At 40.5% G+C, this 19,209-nt stretch overlaps 2 protein-coding genes across 12 annotated transcripts in view; one reads left to right on the top strand and one right to left on the bottom strand.

Annotated features, from left to right (window-relative positions):
* Positions 1 to 14,601, top strand: part of OSBPL9 (oxysterol binding protein like 9) — a 171,008-nt gene extending 156,407 nt beyond the window's left edge. For 5 of the 6 annotated variants that reach the window (XM_029229110.1, XM_029229111.1, XM_029229113.1 and 2 more), the window contains 10 exons: positions 3,578 to 3,663; positions 5,798 to 5,969; positions 7,268 to 7,352; positions 8,077 to 8,187; positions 8,429 to 8,492; positions 8,626 to 8,766; positions 10,630 to 10,708; positions 11,538 to 11,629; positions 13,884 to 14,019; positions 14,246 to 14,601. In XM_029229110.1, coding sequence (XP_029084943.1) covers positions 3,578 to 3,663; positions 5,798 to 5,969; positions 7,268 to 7,352; positions 8,077 to 8,187; positions 8,429 to 8,492; positions 8,626 to 8,766; positions 10,630 to 10,708; positions 11,538 to 11,629; positions 13,884 to 14,019; positions 14,246 to 14,320 — 1,041 coding nt within the window. In that variant the 3' untranslated portion in view covers positions 14,321 to 14,601. The remainder of the gene's footprint in view (positions 1 to 3,577; positions 3,664 to 5,797; positions 5,970 to 7,267; positions 7,353 to 8,076; positions 8,188 to 8,428; positions 8,493 to 8,625; positions 8,767 to 10,629; positions 10,709 to 11,537; positions 11,630 to 13,883; positions 14,020 to 14,245) is intronic. The other variant, XM_029229112.1, reaches the window with a different exon arrangement.
* Positions 14,602 to 15,190: 589 nt separating this feature from the next.
* The window catches only part of NRDC (nardilysin convertase), a 100,536-nt gene continuing 96,517 nt past the window's right edge, over positions 15,191 to 19,209 (bottom strand). For 5 of the 6 annotated variants that reach the window (XM_029229109.1, XM_029229108.1, XM_029229106.1 and 2 more), the window contains 4 exons: positions 17,520 to 17,610; positions 17,139 to 17,255; positions 16,075 to 16,164; positions 15,687 to 15,919 (listed from right to left, as the gene is read on the bottom strand). In XM_029229109.1, the coding sequence (XP_029084942.1) occupies positions 15,722 to 15,919; positions 16,075 to 16,164; positions 17,139 to 17,255; positions 17,520 to 17,610 (496 nt within the window). In that variant the 3' untranslated portion in view covers positions 15,687 to 15,721. Of the gene's footprint in view, positions 15,920 to 16,074; positions 16,165 to 17,138; positions 17,256 to 17,519; positions 17,611 to 19,209 lie in introns of all 6 variants that reach the window. The other variant, XM_029229103.1, reaches the window with a different exon arrangement.

Here is a 19,209-nt window from a genome sequence, read left to right as displayed (position 1 = left end):
TACCAAACTGTGTGACCTTGAGCAAGTCCCTTTCTCTATGATCTTTGGGTTTCTCATACAAAATGGACATACAGTGACCTACTTTACAGGATTGTTGTAAGGAATGGAACAGGTAGTGAGTGGAATACTGTATGACACATGCTGAGCCATATAATTATTGTGGTTCTGGATTTGAATTTGAATTTAAACTGGCACTCTAAACAGAATACCTGATTGATGTAGGAGACTGGTGTATAGGTGCCTGTGTATATCCCCGCCACTGTGCCAAAAGCCTCATCCTTTAACCTAATTCTCACCACAGGACTGCAAAGTTAGGTGTTATTGTTAACACCATTTTATAGATGAGGAAACTAAAGCTCATAGAGGTTAAGTAACTTGGCTAAGTCTTATTTAAGCGGCAGAACTGAGATTCTAATCTGGTCGTAGATTTCAAAATCTGTAAACTAATCCGTAATACTTTCTAGTAAGTGTCTATAATAAAAATTTTTACCCCAAATCTAAATGAAAATGGAAAATTTTTGCAACAAACATACTTGCTGGGAAAGTTCTAGGTAAGAGAATATTTGCAGGAGCTTGCCCTCAGAATTTTTTCAGTGATCATTAGATTGATTGCATAATTGCTGGAGCAGAATTGTAACTTCACATTTGAAAGATACAGCTTAATTTTAGATGTTGACATTTATAATATATTTCTTTTCTACACCTTCTACCTTGGTTGATTTTGGTCTTCAGTAATAAAAGACCCACCTAACAGTATCTTGAACAATGCTAGGTTTATTGTCTCATGTAATGAGAAGTCCAGAGTAGAGTATTTCCAGGATTGACTAATTCGTAGTGGGTCAACAATGTGAGACAGGACCTAGGTTCCTTCAGTCTCTCTGCTCTGCCATCCTTAGCATGCTGACATTCACACTCAGACCTGTCTTCCTCATCATTGCAAAATGACTGCTGCGCTTCCAGTCATCACATCGTTATGCAAATATGTCAAGAGGCAGAAAAATAATTTCTTTTCATGAATTTTGTTGTTGTAATAGGGAGAACATATAACAACAGTGGCCCATCAAACTGCCAATTGAATCTCATTGGCCAGAACTAGGCAGGTGTGCATGCCTAAACCAGTCACTGGTAAAGGAGGTTAAATGATTGGTTTAGATTAATCCACATTTACCCCTTGAGATCTGGGAGGGCCCTGTGACTCTTATGGCAACCTATAGCCTGAACCTGAACTGAATGAAAGTTCTGTTAATAGAGGTGTACATAGGCAACCAAAAGTGTGTGCCACAACCAAGTGTGTAATTTTTGCCTCACATAATTTCCTCTGCCAGATAGTCCAGGTTTGGGTTTGGAGCCACTAAAAGTTTAATTTTTGCCAAATTAGCTATTTTAGAAATCTTTATTGGCATAAATGGCTATGATTGCCAGCAGATTCTGAAATCTTGATTCCCTTGTGCATTCCAAAGTATTACTACAATAATGCCTTAAATTTGTATCTCATTTTCCTATTTATAAAAATACTTTCTTCAAATATTTTCTATAAAGAGTTATTTTCCAAATACATTGTAGTGTTTGGAAATACTATAAAGTCACATCCCGCTTACCTCATTTGGTCTTCAAAACAATCCTGAGATTTAAGCAAGGCATGTAATTATCTTCCTTTTACAGAAACTTGCAGAGGTTGAATTAATTTTCCAGGGCTTCCTCAAACCTAAGAAGTGACAAAATAAGTACTTGAATCCAGGTTTAAGACAACCTAACCCAGCTCACTTTTATCAGTGTTCCAGCAGCTTGACATAATGGCATGCATCAGTATAGTGCTAAAAACACTGAAGAAGATGTGTTGAATGAGAGTTCTTAAGAAAACTTTTAAGTAGGGAGGGAAAAAAAATTTTTTTTTGATTACACATCAAATCAAATTTATGGTTTTTAGCCATTTCTTCTTTTTCAAATTGCCTGTTCAGTTCTTTTGTTCATTATTCTACTGGCAATAGTAATCTTTTTCTTGTTGATTTGCAAGAGCTGTTTATACATTAAGACACTTAGTCCTGTCTTGTTCTTCAGCAGTCTTGCTTAGTGATTTAGAATCTCTGTGTTCTCCAAGAGTGGTAGGAAATTGTACCAAACGTACTTGCCAATCTAAGCATATGTATATTATGAACATACATGTTCTGTGGAACATTTAAACTCTGGAGCCTGATAATAAACATTCTAAATGTTAGAACCACAGTTTTTCTTTTCAAGCTTGTGTTCTATCATGCCTCTTTATATACGCAGCAATATTGGTCCACTGGTCAGTCCCTGTCACACTCATTTTCTGCCCCCGCCCCCCCCAGTCTCCATGTCTTGTTCTTCTGTTTTTCCCTCTGTCTCTTACAGCCTACTCTCTAAGGCTTTTCTTTAGCACCCCACCTCAATAAGTTGTTTCCAAACTTTGCCCTCATTCTGGTTCCCCAAACAGAACATGATCTTTGCCTCTCCTCAGTTTCCATGGTACCTTGAGCATCTCTTGTATGATATTTATCACATTCTACCTAAAATTTAAATGCTGGTATTATTCTCTCATACTTAACCTTTGCTACCTCCATAGCATTTACCACACGATCTTGAATATAGCAGATATACAGTAATTACTACATTTAAAGGAATTTTTACTTACTATGATGCACTACTTCCATAATGAATAATGTCTAATCTGATACACATTTCAAAAACTATTCCTTCATTCCTTTTTTAATTGGTTAATCCTAATCTATCTTATCCTTTTTCCTTATTTTCCAATTTCTTCTTTACTTTCTCCTCTGCCACATTCCCAGCCCCTCAGCATTTTTCTTCATGGGCTCAGCCACATGATGAAGGAGTTTGTTGAACCCCATCTTTATTCTCTTCTTCATTTTGTTTATTGCTTCAGTTACTTAAATTTTTCTTACTTTGGGGATAGTAACTGAAGATGCAGGTAGAAATAAGTATGGCCCTTGCATTCTAGGAGCTCATTGTTCATTTGCAGATACAGACCCATAAGCAGATAAGTTCCCTAGTGCGCCTACGATGATAGAGGGGAAGTGAGCAGGCCCTGCACCACCCCCATAACCAGACAGACCCGATTTTGAATTCCACTGAATAACAGAGTGGTGAGAAAATTTTTCACCCTTTTGAGCTTCATTTTTCTCCGCTGTAAAATAAGGATGATAATTTCTTCTTAATGGGATTGTTGTACAGTTTAATAAGATAATGTGTGTGTGATACTCCAGAAGGTTCATATAGGTATCAAAGGGTTGCTACTGAGTAGTTGTTGTTATTGTTACACTGATTCAGGGAGCTAAAGGGAGGTTGCAAAGAGGAAGTGACATTTGAACATTCAAAATCTCTGTTTTTCATCTGTTGGGCAGGTTAATGGGCATTCTGAATCAGAACAGTTTGAGAAGTAGGTATCAGAAGCATGCCTGGGCAGTACTTGGTGGGTGTTACTATGATTGGAATGAGTTTTTTGTTTTCATATACTTTTTTTTTTTTAAGTAGTTCAGCAATCTGTTTATCTGTAGTGGAATTTGATCCTCAAGGGTCAAATATGTATGTTTTTCAGGTAGTTCTTCCAACATTTATTCTTGAAAGAAGATCTCTTTTAGAAATGTATGCAGACTTTTTTGCACATCCGGACCTGTTTGTGAGGTATTTGACTCAATATAGTAGTTTCCAGTTTTTTTAAGACTTTACCCATTAGCTTTCTGCCTTGGCAGGACAGATGGATCCCTTTGCCTTTCAGACATTTCTGGGGAAAAGTGGAATTGAATATTTCGTTTGTATTAGATGCCCGTTTGCTTAGATTATTTGGCGGTGATATTGTTAGGCAACCAAGTTAAACACTTCAGAAAATCTTGAGTAGCCTGTTAAGGTAGCTAGGATTTACAGAGCCAAGGCTAGGATCTTATTTGATCCAGGAATTGGTAATCACTGTTAAATTATTTACACTATATCCAATGAATTTCAGTTATCCGAGTTTAGCAAACCTTTCTAAAGCACCTATTGTTTGCCAGGCACTTTGTTATGAGCTGGAAAGGGAAAGAGTCACAGTGTCTGCCTTTGAGGAGTTTACAGACCAGTGTCCAGAGTATAGCCTGATTCATAAATTTCAAATACAAAGCTTGCAATATTAGATACATGTATAAAGGACAGAGCTAATCTAAAGGTGGGATTGATTTATGAGGAGGTGAGTGAGTTCACATTGCTTTTCAGTGGTAACAGCAATACTTTCTTTGTAATGGGGTGTTCTAATCTGTCTTCTCTGATTGCATTCCTTGGCCTTGGACTGTGGTTTACTGAAGCTTCACAGTGGGTGGGCACATTGTATGACATTGATACATACCTTCTTAATGAAGATTTTAAGAGACTCATTTAACCAATTCCCAAAGGGCAGAAATTCAAATAGCGATGGCACTGTTTAAATTCATACATAATTGAACAAATAAAATATAAGTATTTATTGGTAACATAAATAAATGGAAAGTATCAGTTATTCATTAGATATAGATTTGAGGTTTAAGGATAGTTTTTAATGTATGAGAATTTAAGCTGGGAGGTCCCTGGAGGAATCACATAAAAAACACAGAAGTACAGCTAAAAAGCCAATAGATAAGATTAAGTGGAATTCTCTAACTCCCCAAAAAGGAGGAAAGGAAATATAATGGAACAAAGAATAAAGAGGCCAAATAGAAAAATACCAAGATGATAGAGTTAAACCCAACTATATCATGTTTTTTCACATTCATTACTCTAAATGTGAATAGCGTACACGCTCCATTTAAGAGAACAGTGATTATAAGAGTGGATAAAAAAGCAAGATTCATCTCTACGCTGTTTGCAAGAGAGAGACTTTAAATATGAAGACACTGATTCGTTAAAAGGATGGACAGAGATATACCATGCAAAACACTAAGCATAACAAAGCTGGTGTCACTGTATTAGTATCAAAGGATATTTTTTAAGACAAGAAATATTAGCAGAGACAGGTAGGGATATTTCATATGATATGATGAGTCAATTTATCAAGAATAAATAATAATCCTAAATATGTAAAACAGCTTCAAACTATATGCAGCAAAAATTGACTGAAGGGAGAAATAGACAAGTACACAATCAAGGTTGGAAATTCCTCCCTCGGGAATTGATTGAGCAGCACCCACCTCCCCCCACCCCTCTGAAAATCAGTGAGGCTATAGAAGGTCCAATTGACTTTACTAAAACATTACCAAACAATTTGTATAACAGTCTTTTTAAGTGTAAATGGAACATTCATCAAGATAGACCGTATACTAGGAAGACTTAATAAACTGAAAATAATTGGAACCATATGGAATATGTTCACTGGCCATGAAAGAATTAAATCAGAAATCAATAACAGAAATATATCCAGAAAATCTGCAACTATTTGGCAGTTAAACAATGCACTTATAAGTATGAAGTTCTGGAACAAGCGAAGCTAATGGTCTTAGAAACCAGGAACAGTGTTTGCCTCAGGGTAAGGGTTGGGGATTGCTTGGAAAGGAGGATGGGGAAACTTGGGGGTAATGGAGATGTTCTATAGCTTGATTGCATGGTGATTAATTAAATGGATATAAGCATTTTTTCAAATTCATCAAACCAAACGGTTAAGACTGGTGTGTTTAATTATGTATATTATACTTCAGTTTTAAAAAGAGACCGAGGTAGCTCCTGGTACTGGGTCCTCTTAGTCTGGCTTAGGGTGGACCATGCTGAGGGTGCTGTCAGAAAACAGGGTGTTAAATTTTGTCTTTCTCGCTTGCAGTATTAGTGACCAGAAGGATGCCAGAGACCGAATGGTTCAGGTTGTAAAATGGTACCTCTCAGCCTTTCACGCAGGAAGGAAAGGATCGGTTGCCAAAAAGCCGTACAACCCCGTTCTGGGCGAGATCTTTCAGTGTCACTGGACATTACCAAATGATACTGAAGAGAATGTGGTGAGTTCTCCACTGACATTTTAAATTACCTTAGTATTTAGATACTTAGTACTTAGCTTTTAGTGTACTGATTCAAGATTTCATTTTATTTGGAGGCAGATAATAATGGTAAAGGCACTGATGTTTACCACCCGTAGAAGAACAGTGTTGTTGGATCAGTATATTTTGAACACAGTGAGCAAGGAGAAAGAGTGGCATGAGATGAGGATAGAAATTTAGAAATCAGATCATGCAAAGTCCTCCTGGACCATAATGATAATTTTATGGCTTATCAGGAACTCATTTTTGCTTTGAAAAGGTCATTATAATTATTTTGTGAAAAATGAATTGGAAAGGAGCAAATAGAAGCAAGGAGACCACTTGCTTTGGCATTTGGCAAGGAGGAGGCTTTGGCATTATTCCAGGAGAGACATGGTTGATTCAAGCTATATTTTGGAGGCAGAGCTGTTAGGTGGATTGGGCAAGGTGAGGGAAAAGGGACAGTCAGAGATGAATCCTTGCTTGTGGGCTTCAGCAGTTGGTTGGTGCCATTTACTAAAGAGGAAAAGATTGGATTTGGGGAGGGAAAAATCCAGAACTCCAAAATGAAATATAAAATATAAAGACATGTAAGTGGAACTGTCAAGTAGGGAGTTAGAATTTAAGAGTCTGGAATTCAAGGGAGAGAGAGGTCTAGGATGGAGACAGGGCTTTCAGTGATTTTAGTGTATTTAGAAGGCACTTAAATCCCTGGGATTAGGTGGAATCATCTAGGAAGACATCTAGAGAAGAATAGTTAACTGAGACCTGAGCCACAGGGCTGCAACATTTGGGGGTTGATTTGAGGAAAACAACCAACATGGAAGACCCAAATAAATGCTAAAAGGCCTCTAGGGGTGAAAAAAATAAGCCCCTGGCCCACACTGGCTTTCATATAATAATCTCTCCTTAAAAATAACTCTCTGTATTTTTCCCTTTCCGAATGACACATTACATGTAGTCCTTTCCTGAAGCAATGTGCCTGTTCTTGTTCATATTGCAGACATTGATAAGTCCCTGTTCTGTGCCAGGCCTGGCCCTGAGTTAGGCACGTGGTCCTTGCCTTCAATAATGTCTTAGTCAGAGAGACTTAGGGAGACTGACACAAAGCAGTAATTCCAGTAGAATAAGTGCTACAAGAAAAGTATATATGAGATGTTTTGGGTGTGTAGAGGAGGGAGCAGTTAACCACCTTGGGAGGCAGAGACTCCAGTTATTAGATTCTCTGCGCTGTCATTTGTTTCCACATCAAAAGAAAATGATGTTATGTTTACTTGCAGGAGCTAGTTTCAGAAGGACCAGTTCCCTGGGTTTCCAAGAATAGCGTAACATTCGTGGCTGAGCAGGTTTCCCATCATCCACCCAGTAAGTTACAGAGCTCCTTGGCAGTAGCCACTTTCAAACTGTTCTGTCTAAAGAGGGTCATAAAGAGCTCCATAACTGAGGTCACTGTACATTCAGTTTTATGGCCACCTGTATCTTCCCAATCCTGTGAGGATTGGTTCCTCATATCTGTTCCTGGTATAAGTTCCAAAGACTCTATTAGGCTTCACTGCTTAATGATATATAAAAAGAAGGGATTTGAGAAGCCACCTTTTAGTGCTTCTGAAGTCATCTTTACAGCATGAGCTGTGCTCTAGTGATCCCAGCAACTCTGAAGACAGTTTATATAAAAAAGACGTAGTTTCTGCACAGTTTATTCCTGGCATAGTGGAAAGAAGGTGTGTCCTCCCGTGTTATTTGCTGGATGCAGCATTAAGACTGGTAATACTGGATGGGCCCAGGTTGGGGCTGGGCCAGGAACATGCTTGCTGACCAGAAGAACAGACAGACTCTTTGTTTTTAAGCCTCTGGGATTGGTCATAGCCTCATGGTTCAGGGAGATTCCTGCCCACATGGTCCTGAACGGTTGCTTGCATTGGGGGAAACAGGGTATAAAAGGCAGGTGGGTAATTTCTGACTACATTCAAGGCTGTTCTTTGAGGGGTAAAGGATTTTCCCCATGCAGCCAGTTTTTTCTCTGGGTTAATGGAGTTGGAGAGGGGACTATGGCTATGTAGTGCACTAATTGAAAACAATTTCTATTCAGTTTCAGCCTTTTATGCAGAGTGCTTTAACAAGAAGATACAATTCAATGCTCATATCTGGACCAAATCAAAATTCCTTGGGATGTCAATTGGGGTGCACAACATAGGACAGGGTAAGTCTGGGGGCTTTTGGTGGACTACAGTGTTAATAGAATTTTATGTCATTCTAATATGTGCTGGACACCTATCTAGTAAGAGTAAATGGCCCCAGAAAGCCAGTTTGGATGTCATTGTTTGCAGGGAAGCATGTGTATTGGGGGTGAGAGCAGGGGTGGGATGCAAGATTGATTTTCCCTAAACTGAATGGAGATTCCGTCAACTACTTAGCTGAAATTCCATCCCTTGTCTCCACAGGCTGTGTCTCGTGTCTAGACCATGATGAACATTACATTCTCACATTCCCCAATGGTTATGGAAGGCAAGTAGAGCTGTGTGCATTCCTCTGATTAGCAAGCAGCAGACCCTGCTGTTCCTTTCTTTGTTCCTTAAGCTGTGCCCCTCCTTTCTTTCCTCTGAACTGTCAGCCTTACCTGAAACTTTTGATTTTGCAGGTCTATCCTCACAGTGCCCTGGGTGGAACTAGGCGGAGAATGTAATATTAATTGTTCCAAGACTGGCTATAGTGCCAATATCGTCTTCCACACTAAACCTTTCTATGGGGGCAAGAAGCACAGAGTTACTGCTGAGATTTTGTAGGTATTTTGTTTTTCTGCTTCGGTGCTTCTGCTTCTCTGAAATACTTTTCCTTTTGTCTTGAACTATAACTTCCATCAGGAATTGACCATTTTAATGGTTCTGTCTTTGTAAACTTACTTCACATCTTGTGTGTCATGTCTCTTCCTAAAATCCCATCTCAGGAGGAGACCTAAAATCTGGGGTCAGAACAACCTGAGGTCATTGGTGGGATTTCCTTCCTAGGAACCTGACTTGCAAATGGGGAACTGAAAGAGTCTTCCTGGATCTCCTAGCTAACCCACATTATGGGTGCCTGACTCATTATTGCTGGATTGGACCATGAGCTAGCCCATACAGGAGACCCTGTGACTCCCACCGAAGTGTCTCAGAGCCCTCATAGTCCTTTTTTCTGTGCCTTTGCTGGGGAAAAAGAGTAACCATCACATCTTTGCTTGGTTCTGTTTGACGCTCTAGGATCAGATGAAGACAGCTGTGCTGTCTGGGTAAACAGTCAGTTGGGTGGTTTAGAGCCTGCCTAAAAGAGGAAAATCTGCAGGACTTTCTCTGACCTCAAAGGCCTTATTGGAAACAGTGTTGCAGATGGAAGACATAGGATTGGTTAACCAGTTTTTTAGGGAGATAATTTAATTTGGATGACAGAATCAGCCTCCAAAAAAATCTTGAGCAGGGCAGAACGGGACCACAAGCACAAGATGTTTACTAAGGATCACTGTAAAATCCAAAATATTGCAGTCAGAAAATACGGGCAGAGGTTAGGGAATAGCACCAGTCACCACGATAATGCGGCTGCTCCCCTAAAATAGGCAGGTGGGGGAAATAGGATGTCCAGAACAAAGACCTGGGTGGGCCTGCTTCTCAGAATTCCTTAGAGGCAACCAACCAGCAGCAACAGGAACTGCTAGCAGATTTTTTGGCCAGTCACAGCGACTTATAATAGAAAGACTGCCTTCTGAAAGAATGCTTGGTGGGCTTTTCAAATTAGGGTAATGTCTAAATATTATGAAAATAGTTTTGACCTAAGAGGGTCTTGGGGAGCCCCAGGGGTCCCCAGACCATACTTTGAGAACCACTGCACAATAACCTTCTAAACTTGGAATCCTACCATTTTTCTTTCCCTTTGTCCTCCTTCACACAAAGCACCAAGTCATAGAGGAAGCAAGTTTCAGCCTACTGATAGCAACTTCATCCCTCTACCCTGTGTATTTTTCTCTTTCTGACCTCCTAGCCTCCTCCTATGTCATTGCCTTGCCCTTCCTAATCTGTCCTTTGTTGTAATGCTTATCTTCTAAGTTCCATACCTGCCATACACATCACTGTCATGTCCAAGTAAAACCTGTTGGGACTTCTGAGGAAGGGATCCTTGCTTAGGAAAAGAGGTAAAGTCGTTTGACCCAGAGGTCCCTTTCAGCCTGAAGATGAAAGCCTGGTCTCCAGCATTGTATCCTTAAGTGAAGCCTTCTCTGACCCTCATCCTAGCAGTGTTGCCCTTGGTCTCCAGTGCTCACCTGAACTCACCACAGCACTTGCCACCCAGAATCTCAATGGCAGTGTCTCCCCACTAGACTGTGAACAGCTCGAGGGCAGGGACTGTCCCTAGTTTGGTCCCAGCACCTAGTGCATCTCATACCCACAGTTTCTGGGATCTTGAGTCTATTAGCATCTTCTTTAGGGCCCTCATTCTTACAGTTGGCTCTGAGAAATCCAGTTTTATTAAGCTGCCTTCACCAAAGACTTCACAGTTGCTCCTCTGTGTTCTGCTCTGTGTAGGTAGGTCACACTAACGAGATTCTTTGGTAGAGAAATTTCAATTTGAGACTAACACAAATGTTTGTGGTTTTTGTTTTTGTTTTTTAATCTAGTTCTCCAAATGACAAGAAGTCTTTCTGCTCAATTGAAGGGGAATGGAATGGTGTAATGTATGCAAAATACTCAACAGGGGTAAGAACCTGTGTTTTGCCATTTGTTTCAGGCTTCATTGAATCGTAGCCCATCCCTTACTCTGGCTTCCTTCATCTGGAAATTTAACCAGGATGAGCTCTAATGCCAGCTCTTCAGGGCAAGCCTTTTCCTTCTCCCACCTCTTACCTAGCAGTACAGGTAGTAGAATGATTTTTACTTTCCTCTCTCCCCTTAAAATACTCAGGAATAATATATGAAAAAAAAATGCTTGACACCATAGTAAGCACCCAGTAAATGTTAGCTATATCGTTAGAGTGTATGGTATGTGTGTTTATGAATAAAATGAGGTGCTAAACTATTAACTCATGTGTTTTTTTATATACACGGTTTGATTTTGTCTAAGAAATGTATTAACTGCCTGGCACCAGGGATACAGAAATGAGTAAGATAGTCCTTGCCCTCAAGGATAGTCCTTGCCCTCAAGGAACTTGCAAACTACCTAATTAAGGTAGGAGGGAGGTGGTATGGCATTAACAGGAGGAGCCAATGAATTGGACTTTGGACTCAGAATTTGAAATTTAAAAAGCACTTCAGAGTACTTAACGTTAGGATTAGTTGTCTAGCTCTCCAAGAGATTACATCCCAAGCATGTAGCACATAGCCACATTGAAACTGTCTGTTGAATTGAGCCTTTACCAAGACTTAAAACAAACAATTATAATTTAGGCTGAGGATTGCATATGGAACTCATTGTCTACATCACTAACATGTGGGATTTCATGATGAAATCTGTTAATGGGAAGAGTTGACTTTTCCTTCTAAAACAGTGTGAACAATAAAACATCTATCTACCTCTTCTGTTTTCTAGGAAAATGTAGTTTTTATAGATACCAAGAAGTTGCCTATAATCAAGAAGAAAGTGAGGAAGTTGGAAGATCAGAATGAGTACGAATCCCGCTGGTAAGGAGGTGACATAACTAGAGCTATTGCAGCAGTGCTCTTGCTATTGGCCAGGCATAGGTGCAGGGCTGGGTTGTAGAGACTGTATAGCGGGGTGTTAACAGAGCACAGACTGAGTTTGAATGCCTGGGTTCATATGGAGCTCCACCACTTGCACTGTAACCAAGACTATAAGCTACCCTCTCTGCCTTCTTTCCTGAAATGGGAACTACCTCAGCATTGTTGTGAGAACTAAATGAGAAAAACATGGAGCTTATGTATGATGCTTGGCATATAATAAGTATAGAGTGTATGTTGACTTATCACCATCTTTATGGCTTGTAAGAGATGGTAGTGAGGTCCCAACTGAGATCATATATATATCAGAACATCTTTAGGGTCTCTTTTTTTTTTTTAAACATCGTTATTGGAGTATAATTGCTTTACATTGTTGTGTTAGTTGGTGCTATATAACAAAGTGAATCAGCTATACGTACACATATATCCCCATGTCCCCTCCCTTTTGTGTCTCCCTCCCACCCTCCCTATCCCACCCCTCTAGGTGGTCACAAAGCACCGAGCTGATCTCCCTGTGCTATGTGGCTGCTTCCCACTAGCTATCTATTTTACATTTGGTAGTGTATATATGTCCATGCCACTCTCTCACTTCGTCCCAGCTTACCCTTCCCCCTCCCTGTGCCCTCAAGTCCATTCTCTATGTCTGCGTCTTTATTCCTGCCCTGCCCCTAGGTTCATGAGAACCATTTTTTTAACACCTTTATTGGAGTATAATTGCTTTACATTGTTGTGTTAGTTGCTGCTGTATAACAAAGTCAATCAGCTCTACATATACATACATCCCCATATCCCCTTCCTCTTGTGTCTCCACCCACACTCCCTAGGGTCTTTTTTGTTTGCAAGAAACTTAAAAAAAAAATTGCATTTCTGAATATTTTAGTATGTATCTGTAAAGTGACTTTTTCCAAAAAAACACACAAAAAACACCAGCCACAATATCATCATTGTACTTTTTTTAAAAATCAGTTATTCCTTAATATCATCAAATATCTAACTGGTATTCAATTTTCTAGTAGTCTCAAATGTCATAATTTTTCCCCCTTCCATTTGTACAATAAAATCAGGATCTTTTAGTGGTATGGGGAATCATGCACTAAAGTTCTTTGTTTAGCATATTAGGGGATTTCTTAAGTGAAGAAGACCTTACAAACTATAACCCTGCCTGTGTCTTTAACTTGTTAACAGTCTGCTTGCCTGGACTGCCTGCTCATAGTTATAAGTGGAGATCTATAGACATTTATGCTCTGCTACTCACACAAGGGGAATCTTAGGGTGTCTACTTTTCTAGCTCCAGGAGTCTTCACTTTATTTATTTTTTAATTAATTTATTTAATTTATTTTTGGCTGCGTTGGGTCTTTGTTGTGGTATGCGGGCTTCTCATCGCGGTGGCTTCTCTTGTTGCAGAGTACGGGCTCTAGGTGCGCAGGTTTCAGTAGTTGTGGCGCACGGGCTTAGTTGCTCCGCAGCATGCGGGATCTTCCCGGACCAGGGCTCGAACCCGTGTACCCTGCATTGGCAGGCCGATTCTTAACCACTGCACCACCAGGGAAGTCCCTTTCCACCAGGGAAGTCCCAGGAGTCTTCACTTTAAAGTGTTGTTTGGACCAGACTTGTCTAGTTATCATTTTCCAGGCCTTGAGAGGAAGCCAAATCTTTTTCCCCGCCTTAAGCCTCTGCAGTGCATCTCTTGACCCTTATTCTCTGTATTCAAACTGCTTCTCCCAGATTTCGTTATTAATTCCAGGGGAGTCTTCATGAAATAGAATTTCTCAGGTCCTCTGATCTGATCTTACTATATACCCCTTTTGGTTTATACTAAGGGACACTGAAGCCCTAGAGAGGTGAACTGACAGCCCCAAGGTTGCATCACTAGTTAGAGGTACAGCCAGAAGTGGAATCCCAGTCTCAGCTGTTTTTTCCCCTCTGTTGTCCTAACCATATATCCAGCTTTCTGCCCATCCTGTATTTCCTCCTTTGACAACTAGCAGTGGAATCTTCTGAGACCACTTCTCTGTTCTTTACTCCAGTGCCCTGGTGTCAGCCGAAGATTTATAGTCTGTGAACTACAGCATTTAAAGCCATTTGACTTGTACTGTAGTTATATTATATTCTAGATGGATCTAGCCTTTCATTCTCAGGACTGCTAACTCCTCTGTCCATCAAGTACTTATTAGTACCTTCACTTCTTTTCTTTAGCCTTTGGAAGGATGTCACTTTCAACTTAAAAATCAGAGATATTGATGCAGCAACTGAAGCCAAGCATAGACTTGAAGAAAGACAAAGAGCAGAAGCCCGAGAAAGGAAGGAAAAGGAAATTCAGTGGGAGACAAGGGTAAGCTTGCTTTGGAAGCCTGCCTCGGTCTCCCTACTGCTGTTCCCTGAGCTGTAACTCATTTGTTCATTTCAGTGAATACTGAAGTACCGAGTAAGCATGGTGATGAACGAGATGAACACTCATTTCAGTGTTGGGGGGAGGGGGAGCACATAAAATAATTAAAGGTATGATATTATAGAAGTACAGAGCAAGTGTGTAACTGAATTCTCCCCTTTTCTTTTAGTTATTTCATGAAGATGGAGAATGCTGGGTTTATGATGAACCATTACTGAAACGTCTCGGTGCTGCAAAGCATTAGGTTGGGAAACGCAAGGTTTGCTCCTGGTGACCCAGGCAGGAGGCACAATGAAGTAACAGTCTTCCTTTGGGAGAACCTATTCACTCCCTTCTTATTGCAGTGGTTCCTATCTCAGGGATACTGGACTTTCTGATGCAGATGAACAATTAAAGCGAGAAAAGCTTCCCTTTTTCCTGTTCTGTGGCAGTTACAGTGTTGACTTCGGTCTTGAGAAAAAACTTCAGGTTTTGAAAACAAGATGTTTGCTCCTTTTCCGAATCCCACGTTATAAATCCCAGTCTCAAACTCTGCACTCTAGTATTGCTGTTGAGATATACAACATCTGTTTCCTAGCTCATATAATCTTGGGTTCTATATATATATATATATATATACACACACACACACACACACATATATACATATATATAGGTGATGCCAGGTTTTTCATAAATACGCCATGTACTGTAAATATTGGTTCCTCTGAGTTGTTTTAGAACATTTAGCACAATGTATCAGAACCACATGTTAGGAAATTTCATGGTCTTACCTACAATAACTTTTATTTTGGAATTGAACTATTATTAAATTGTATCCAACTCTGGACTACAGTTTAATTATACTCAGTGCTTCTTAAGCCTTCATAAAGTAATTTTTCCAACCTTTTTTTTTTAGTGTGTTTCTTTTATTATTTTTATGATTAAACTTGAACCCAGTTATTTGGCAGCCTTGAATACAGGAGCTAGCTTTTTACAGGGACTCTGAAGTAACGAAGGGGCCCATCCTTTTCTTTCCTTAGGCTCTGTGTTCTGTCTTCAGCCCCCACAATGCTATTGCGCATGTTTTAATTGAACTCTCAAGTAGTACACATAGGGCTACCGACATTTTATCCAAAAATATTTTATTGCCTTAGAGAATTTGGGAAGAATGTTTATTTTTAGATTCCCCACCCCACACCGAAACAAAATATAATAAAAGGAATGCCACAGCAGCAAATGGCTCATTCTGAAGGGCAATACAGAATTACCTTTATTTTTAAATACATTAAAAACAACAACACAGGTATTAGTATTAGCACCTTGCATTTAGGTACTAAGAAGACATCAATTACATAGGGCCTCTGAAGCCTGTCATACAGAACTGGATTCTCAATCTGAGAGGACCAGGACAGGCCAGGGCGTCTCAGATGGCTCCTGCAAGCTTTTTGGTTACATTGGCCCACCTGCTAATTTCTCTCTGCAGCTGCTATAGTAACTCTTGGTTTGTTAGTCACAACAGGAGGGGCGGGGCGGGGGGGACGACAAATTCTGTGATGCCAGTGCAAAAATTCAGTGGAAGCCCTAAGGCAGTAGTAGTGTAACTAACTTCATAAAATTCAAACACTTTTAAATACACAGTGCTTCAGGCCAATGAGACTGCAATTTATTTGACTATTTTATGGTAGGGGAGAAGGTTAAGTCTTGATGTGAAAGCCCTGATATCAATAACGGGGATGGTACAATCTGCCAGCAGAGGAGAGGTTGGCAGGTAGGTTAGCTGCATCACTTCACAAGAAGAGTTTGAATCCTCACTGGAAGGGGTACCATCCTCTTCCGGCTCGTACTTCCCAAATCCAACAACCTGAAAGAGGCCAAAGACTTGAGGTGAGAGAGAATGCTGACAAAATTTGGGGACCTGTTAGGATCTCTGATACCAATCTAAACTCAGGGAATGGTAAATGTGCTAAATGACAACCCTGGAAAGGACAGAGCTACAGCTTTGGTAACCATACTCACATGAACGCTGAGCATTTTACTTCCTGGTCCTCTATGGGCCTTGAACCAGTTGACTAGGTCTGATTTTGAGAATGATTTCAGTGCTTCAATCTTAAAGGGGAAGGGAGGACAGGAAAGAAAGAAAGCTATAAAAGACTAACAGTGTATTTTCTGTAAGGATATTAAACATAACACCCTAGGCAGACCTCCTTGATCCTGCTTTTTGCACATCGTTTTATTCTTCCACGTTTCAGCTGGCTCCCAACCTTCTGGAGAAGGATAAAAATGAGCCTCTGACACACCTTCATGTTTCTTAGCAGTGACTGACCCTGACAGGTAGCAGATGGTGTAATTACAGCTGAGTACTGTACGCTGAGCCAAACCCATCACACCTCAGTGTCACCTCTCAGGTACATGGTAATGGTACACTCTGGCTTCTAATAGGAAAACCACAGAACCTCAAGAGCTGGGCTGACTGAAGCCTCTTGTTAAATAACCCCTCTGCTTCAATATCCTTTGGTAATTCACCACATAGGGTTATAGTATCAGAGCTATGGATTGCAGTGCCCAGAGCTCTTTTCCATGGGATTTATTACTTTGGGCTAGAATTTGTCACAGAGACCTATACACAGAATCCTTAAATCTGGGGAAGGAACTCCATAAAATTGAGAACCAGAAGTTCTCAATTTTCTTTAAGTAGCAGAAGCCGTTTTTCTCCCAAACCTTATAGGGAACCTAAGCATATAATAAAAAAGTGAAAAAAAAAATATATATATGCATAAGTGAATGCTGTACAGCAGAAATTAACACATTGTAAATCAACTATACTTCAATTTTTAAAAAATGGATCTGAGTGAAATTGGGGGAGAAGTAAGGATTAGCAAGCACCCTGCTCACTTGGCCACCTAAGGCTCTAGAGAAGCCAGTCTGGAAACAAGATTTGATCAATCACATCAAGGAATGGGCAAGTAAATAACTTGCCCCAGGTTTCTCTTCCACACAATACCAATTTGCTTAGAATTGTGTCTCCTGTTAAATCAGGAGTCCCTTTCTGGGCTGTCTTACGCTGAAAACGGTGTTACTACCTCATGGGCAAGGCGATCAAAGAGATACTGCTGGGTCACCACTTCATTCCAGTTCCTGTCCACCTCCTCCCCAAGGTGGGTGTCCTCGCACTCCTTCAGCTTGATCAGAGCTGTGACCTGTTACCATCAGAAAGAGACACCCTCAGGTGTGGCCTCACACCAGTTCCCTCAGAACACACTTGGCCCTGTCCAGTCTGCTTTGTGATGGACCTGCCAGCATGGTGGGGAGGGATGAAGCTGGGAAGACATGGTCAGATTAAGGGGGGTGCTATAGAACTCAAGAACCAGCCAGCATACAGCACTGTTAAGACTGGTGTCTAGCTGTCATGAGGGCTTGGGTGGGCCAAGGAACAAAAGACCAGGCCGCCACAGTAAAGTCACCTGGGTGTTGAATGCATCCTCAGTGAGGTTCTCGATCTTCTCCTCGAAGCTAGAAAGAAACTCTTCTATCTTCTTATCAACAACTTCAGAGCTGCAACAAAACACCTTCAATTACAAGTCATCAGTGACCAGGTCTCAAGCAGAAGGCAAAGGAGAGAATCAGGGCTAAGGCGTATTTCCACGAAAGAGGCTGAAGTGATATTCTCCCCTAAGCTGTGGGAGGGAAGGGAACGGTGAAGAACCCTACCCCTACCCCGCCTCTAGCCCGATTTCCTGGTATCCTCACAGGAAGCAGTAGACAGCCAGGCTGACCATTCCAAAGCTGAGAACCAACAAGGCCTTGTATTGGGTTGGCCCAAAAGTTCATTCCGTTTTTTTCCATAAGATCGGTCTAGTAGCACTTAGTTGTCTTTAACTTCATTCAAAACAATTCTGTTAGATTGTATTGTGACAGCTGTCATATCAGTGTGCATTTAAAAAAATATATCAAAGTTGGTGAATTTTTGTGTAGCCATTTTAATATTGAATATGGAAGAAAAAGCAACATTTTCGGCATATTAAAAACGCAACTGAAACGAAACGCAAAAACAGATCTGTGCAGTGTATGGAGAAGGTGCTGTGACTGACTGAACGTGTCAAAAGTGATTTGCAAAGTTTTGTGCTAGAGATTTCTCACTGGACAATGCTCCACGGTCAGGTAGACCAGTTGAAGTTGAAAGTGATCAAATCGAGACATTAACAGAGAAGGATCAACGTTATACCACACAGGAGAAGGCCAACATACTCAAAATATCCAAATCAAGCACTGAAAATCATTTGCACCAGCTGGGTTATGTTAATCGCGTTGATGTTTGGGTTCCACATAAGTTAAGCGAAAAAACCTTCTTGACCACATTTCCCCATGCAATTCTCTACTTAAACGTAATGAAAACGTTCTGTTTTTAAAACAAATTGTGACAGGCAATGAAAAGTGGATACTGTACAATAATGTACAGAGATTGTGGGGCAAGGGAAATAAACTACCACCAACCACACCAAAGGCCGATCTTCGTCCAAAGAAGGTGACGTTGTGTATATGGTGGGATTGCAAGGGAGTCCTCTATTATGAGCTCCTTCCAGAAAACCAAACGATTCATTCCAACAAGTACTGCTCCCAGTTAGACCAACTGTGTCCAGTTGGTCGACAAAAAGTGTCCAGAATTAGTAAACAGAAAACACATAATCCTCCATCAGGATAACGCAAGACTGCATGTTTCCTTGATGACCAGGCAAAAACTGTACACCTTGGCTGTTTAGTTCTGATTCATCCACTGTATTAGCCAGACATTGCACCTTCGGATTTCCATTTATTTTGGTCTTTCCAAAATTGTCTTAATGGACAAAATTTCCATTCCCTGGAGGACTGTAAAAAGGCACCTGGGACAGTTCTTTGCTCAAAAAGATAAAAAGTTTTGGGAAGATGGAATCAGGAAGTTGCCTGGAAAACGGCAGAAGGTAGTGGAAAAAATGGTGAATACATTGTTCAATAAAGTTCTTGGTGAAAATGAAAAATGTATCTTTTACTTTAAAACCGAAGGAAGTTTTTGGCCAACCCAATACCTTGCTTGTAGCATGAATGCCAGGTCGGGCATCTCTGCCTTTGTGGTCCTCAGATATGCCTGAAGAGAGGAAGCGGTGGCTAGCCCTGCAG

This window comes from Monodon monoceros, unplaced genomic scaffold (assembly GCF_005190385.1).
Source record: "Monodon monoceros isolate NGI ecotype Baffin Bay Population unplaced genomic scaffold, NGI_Narwhal_1 Super_Scaffold_18, whole genome shotgun sequence".
Classification (NCBI taxonomy): domain Eukaryota; kingdom Metazoa; phylum Chordata; class Mammalia; order Artiodactyla; family Monodontidae; genus Monodon; species Monodon monoceros.
The sequence above is the reverse complement of the archived record's forward strand: the minus strand, read 5'-3'. Positions and strand labels throughout refer to the sequence as shown.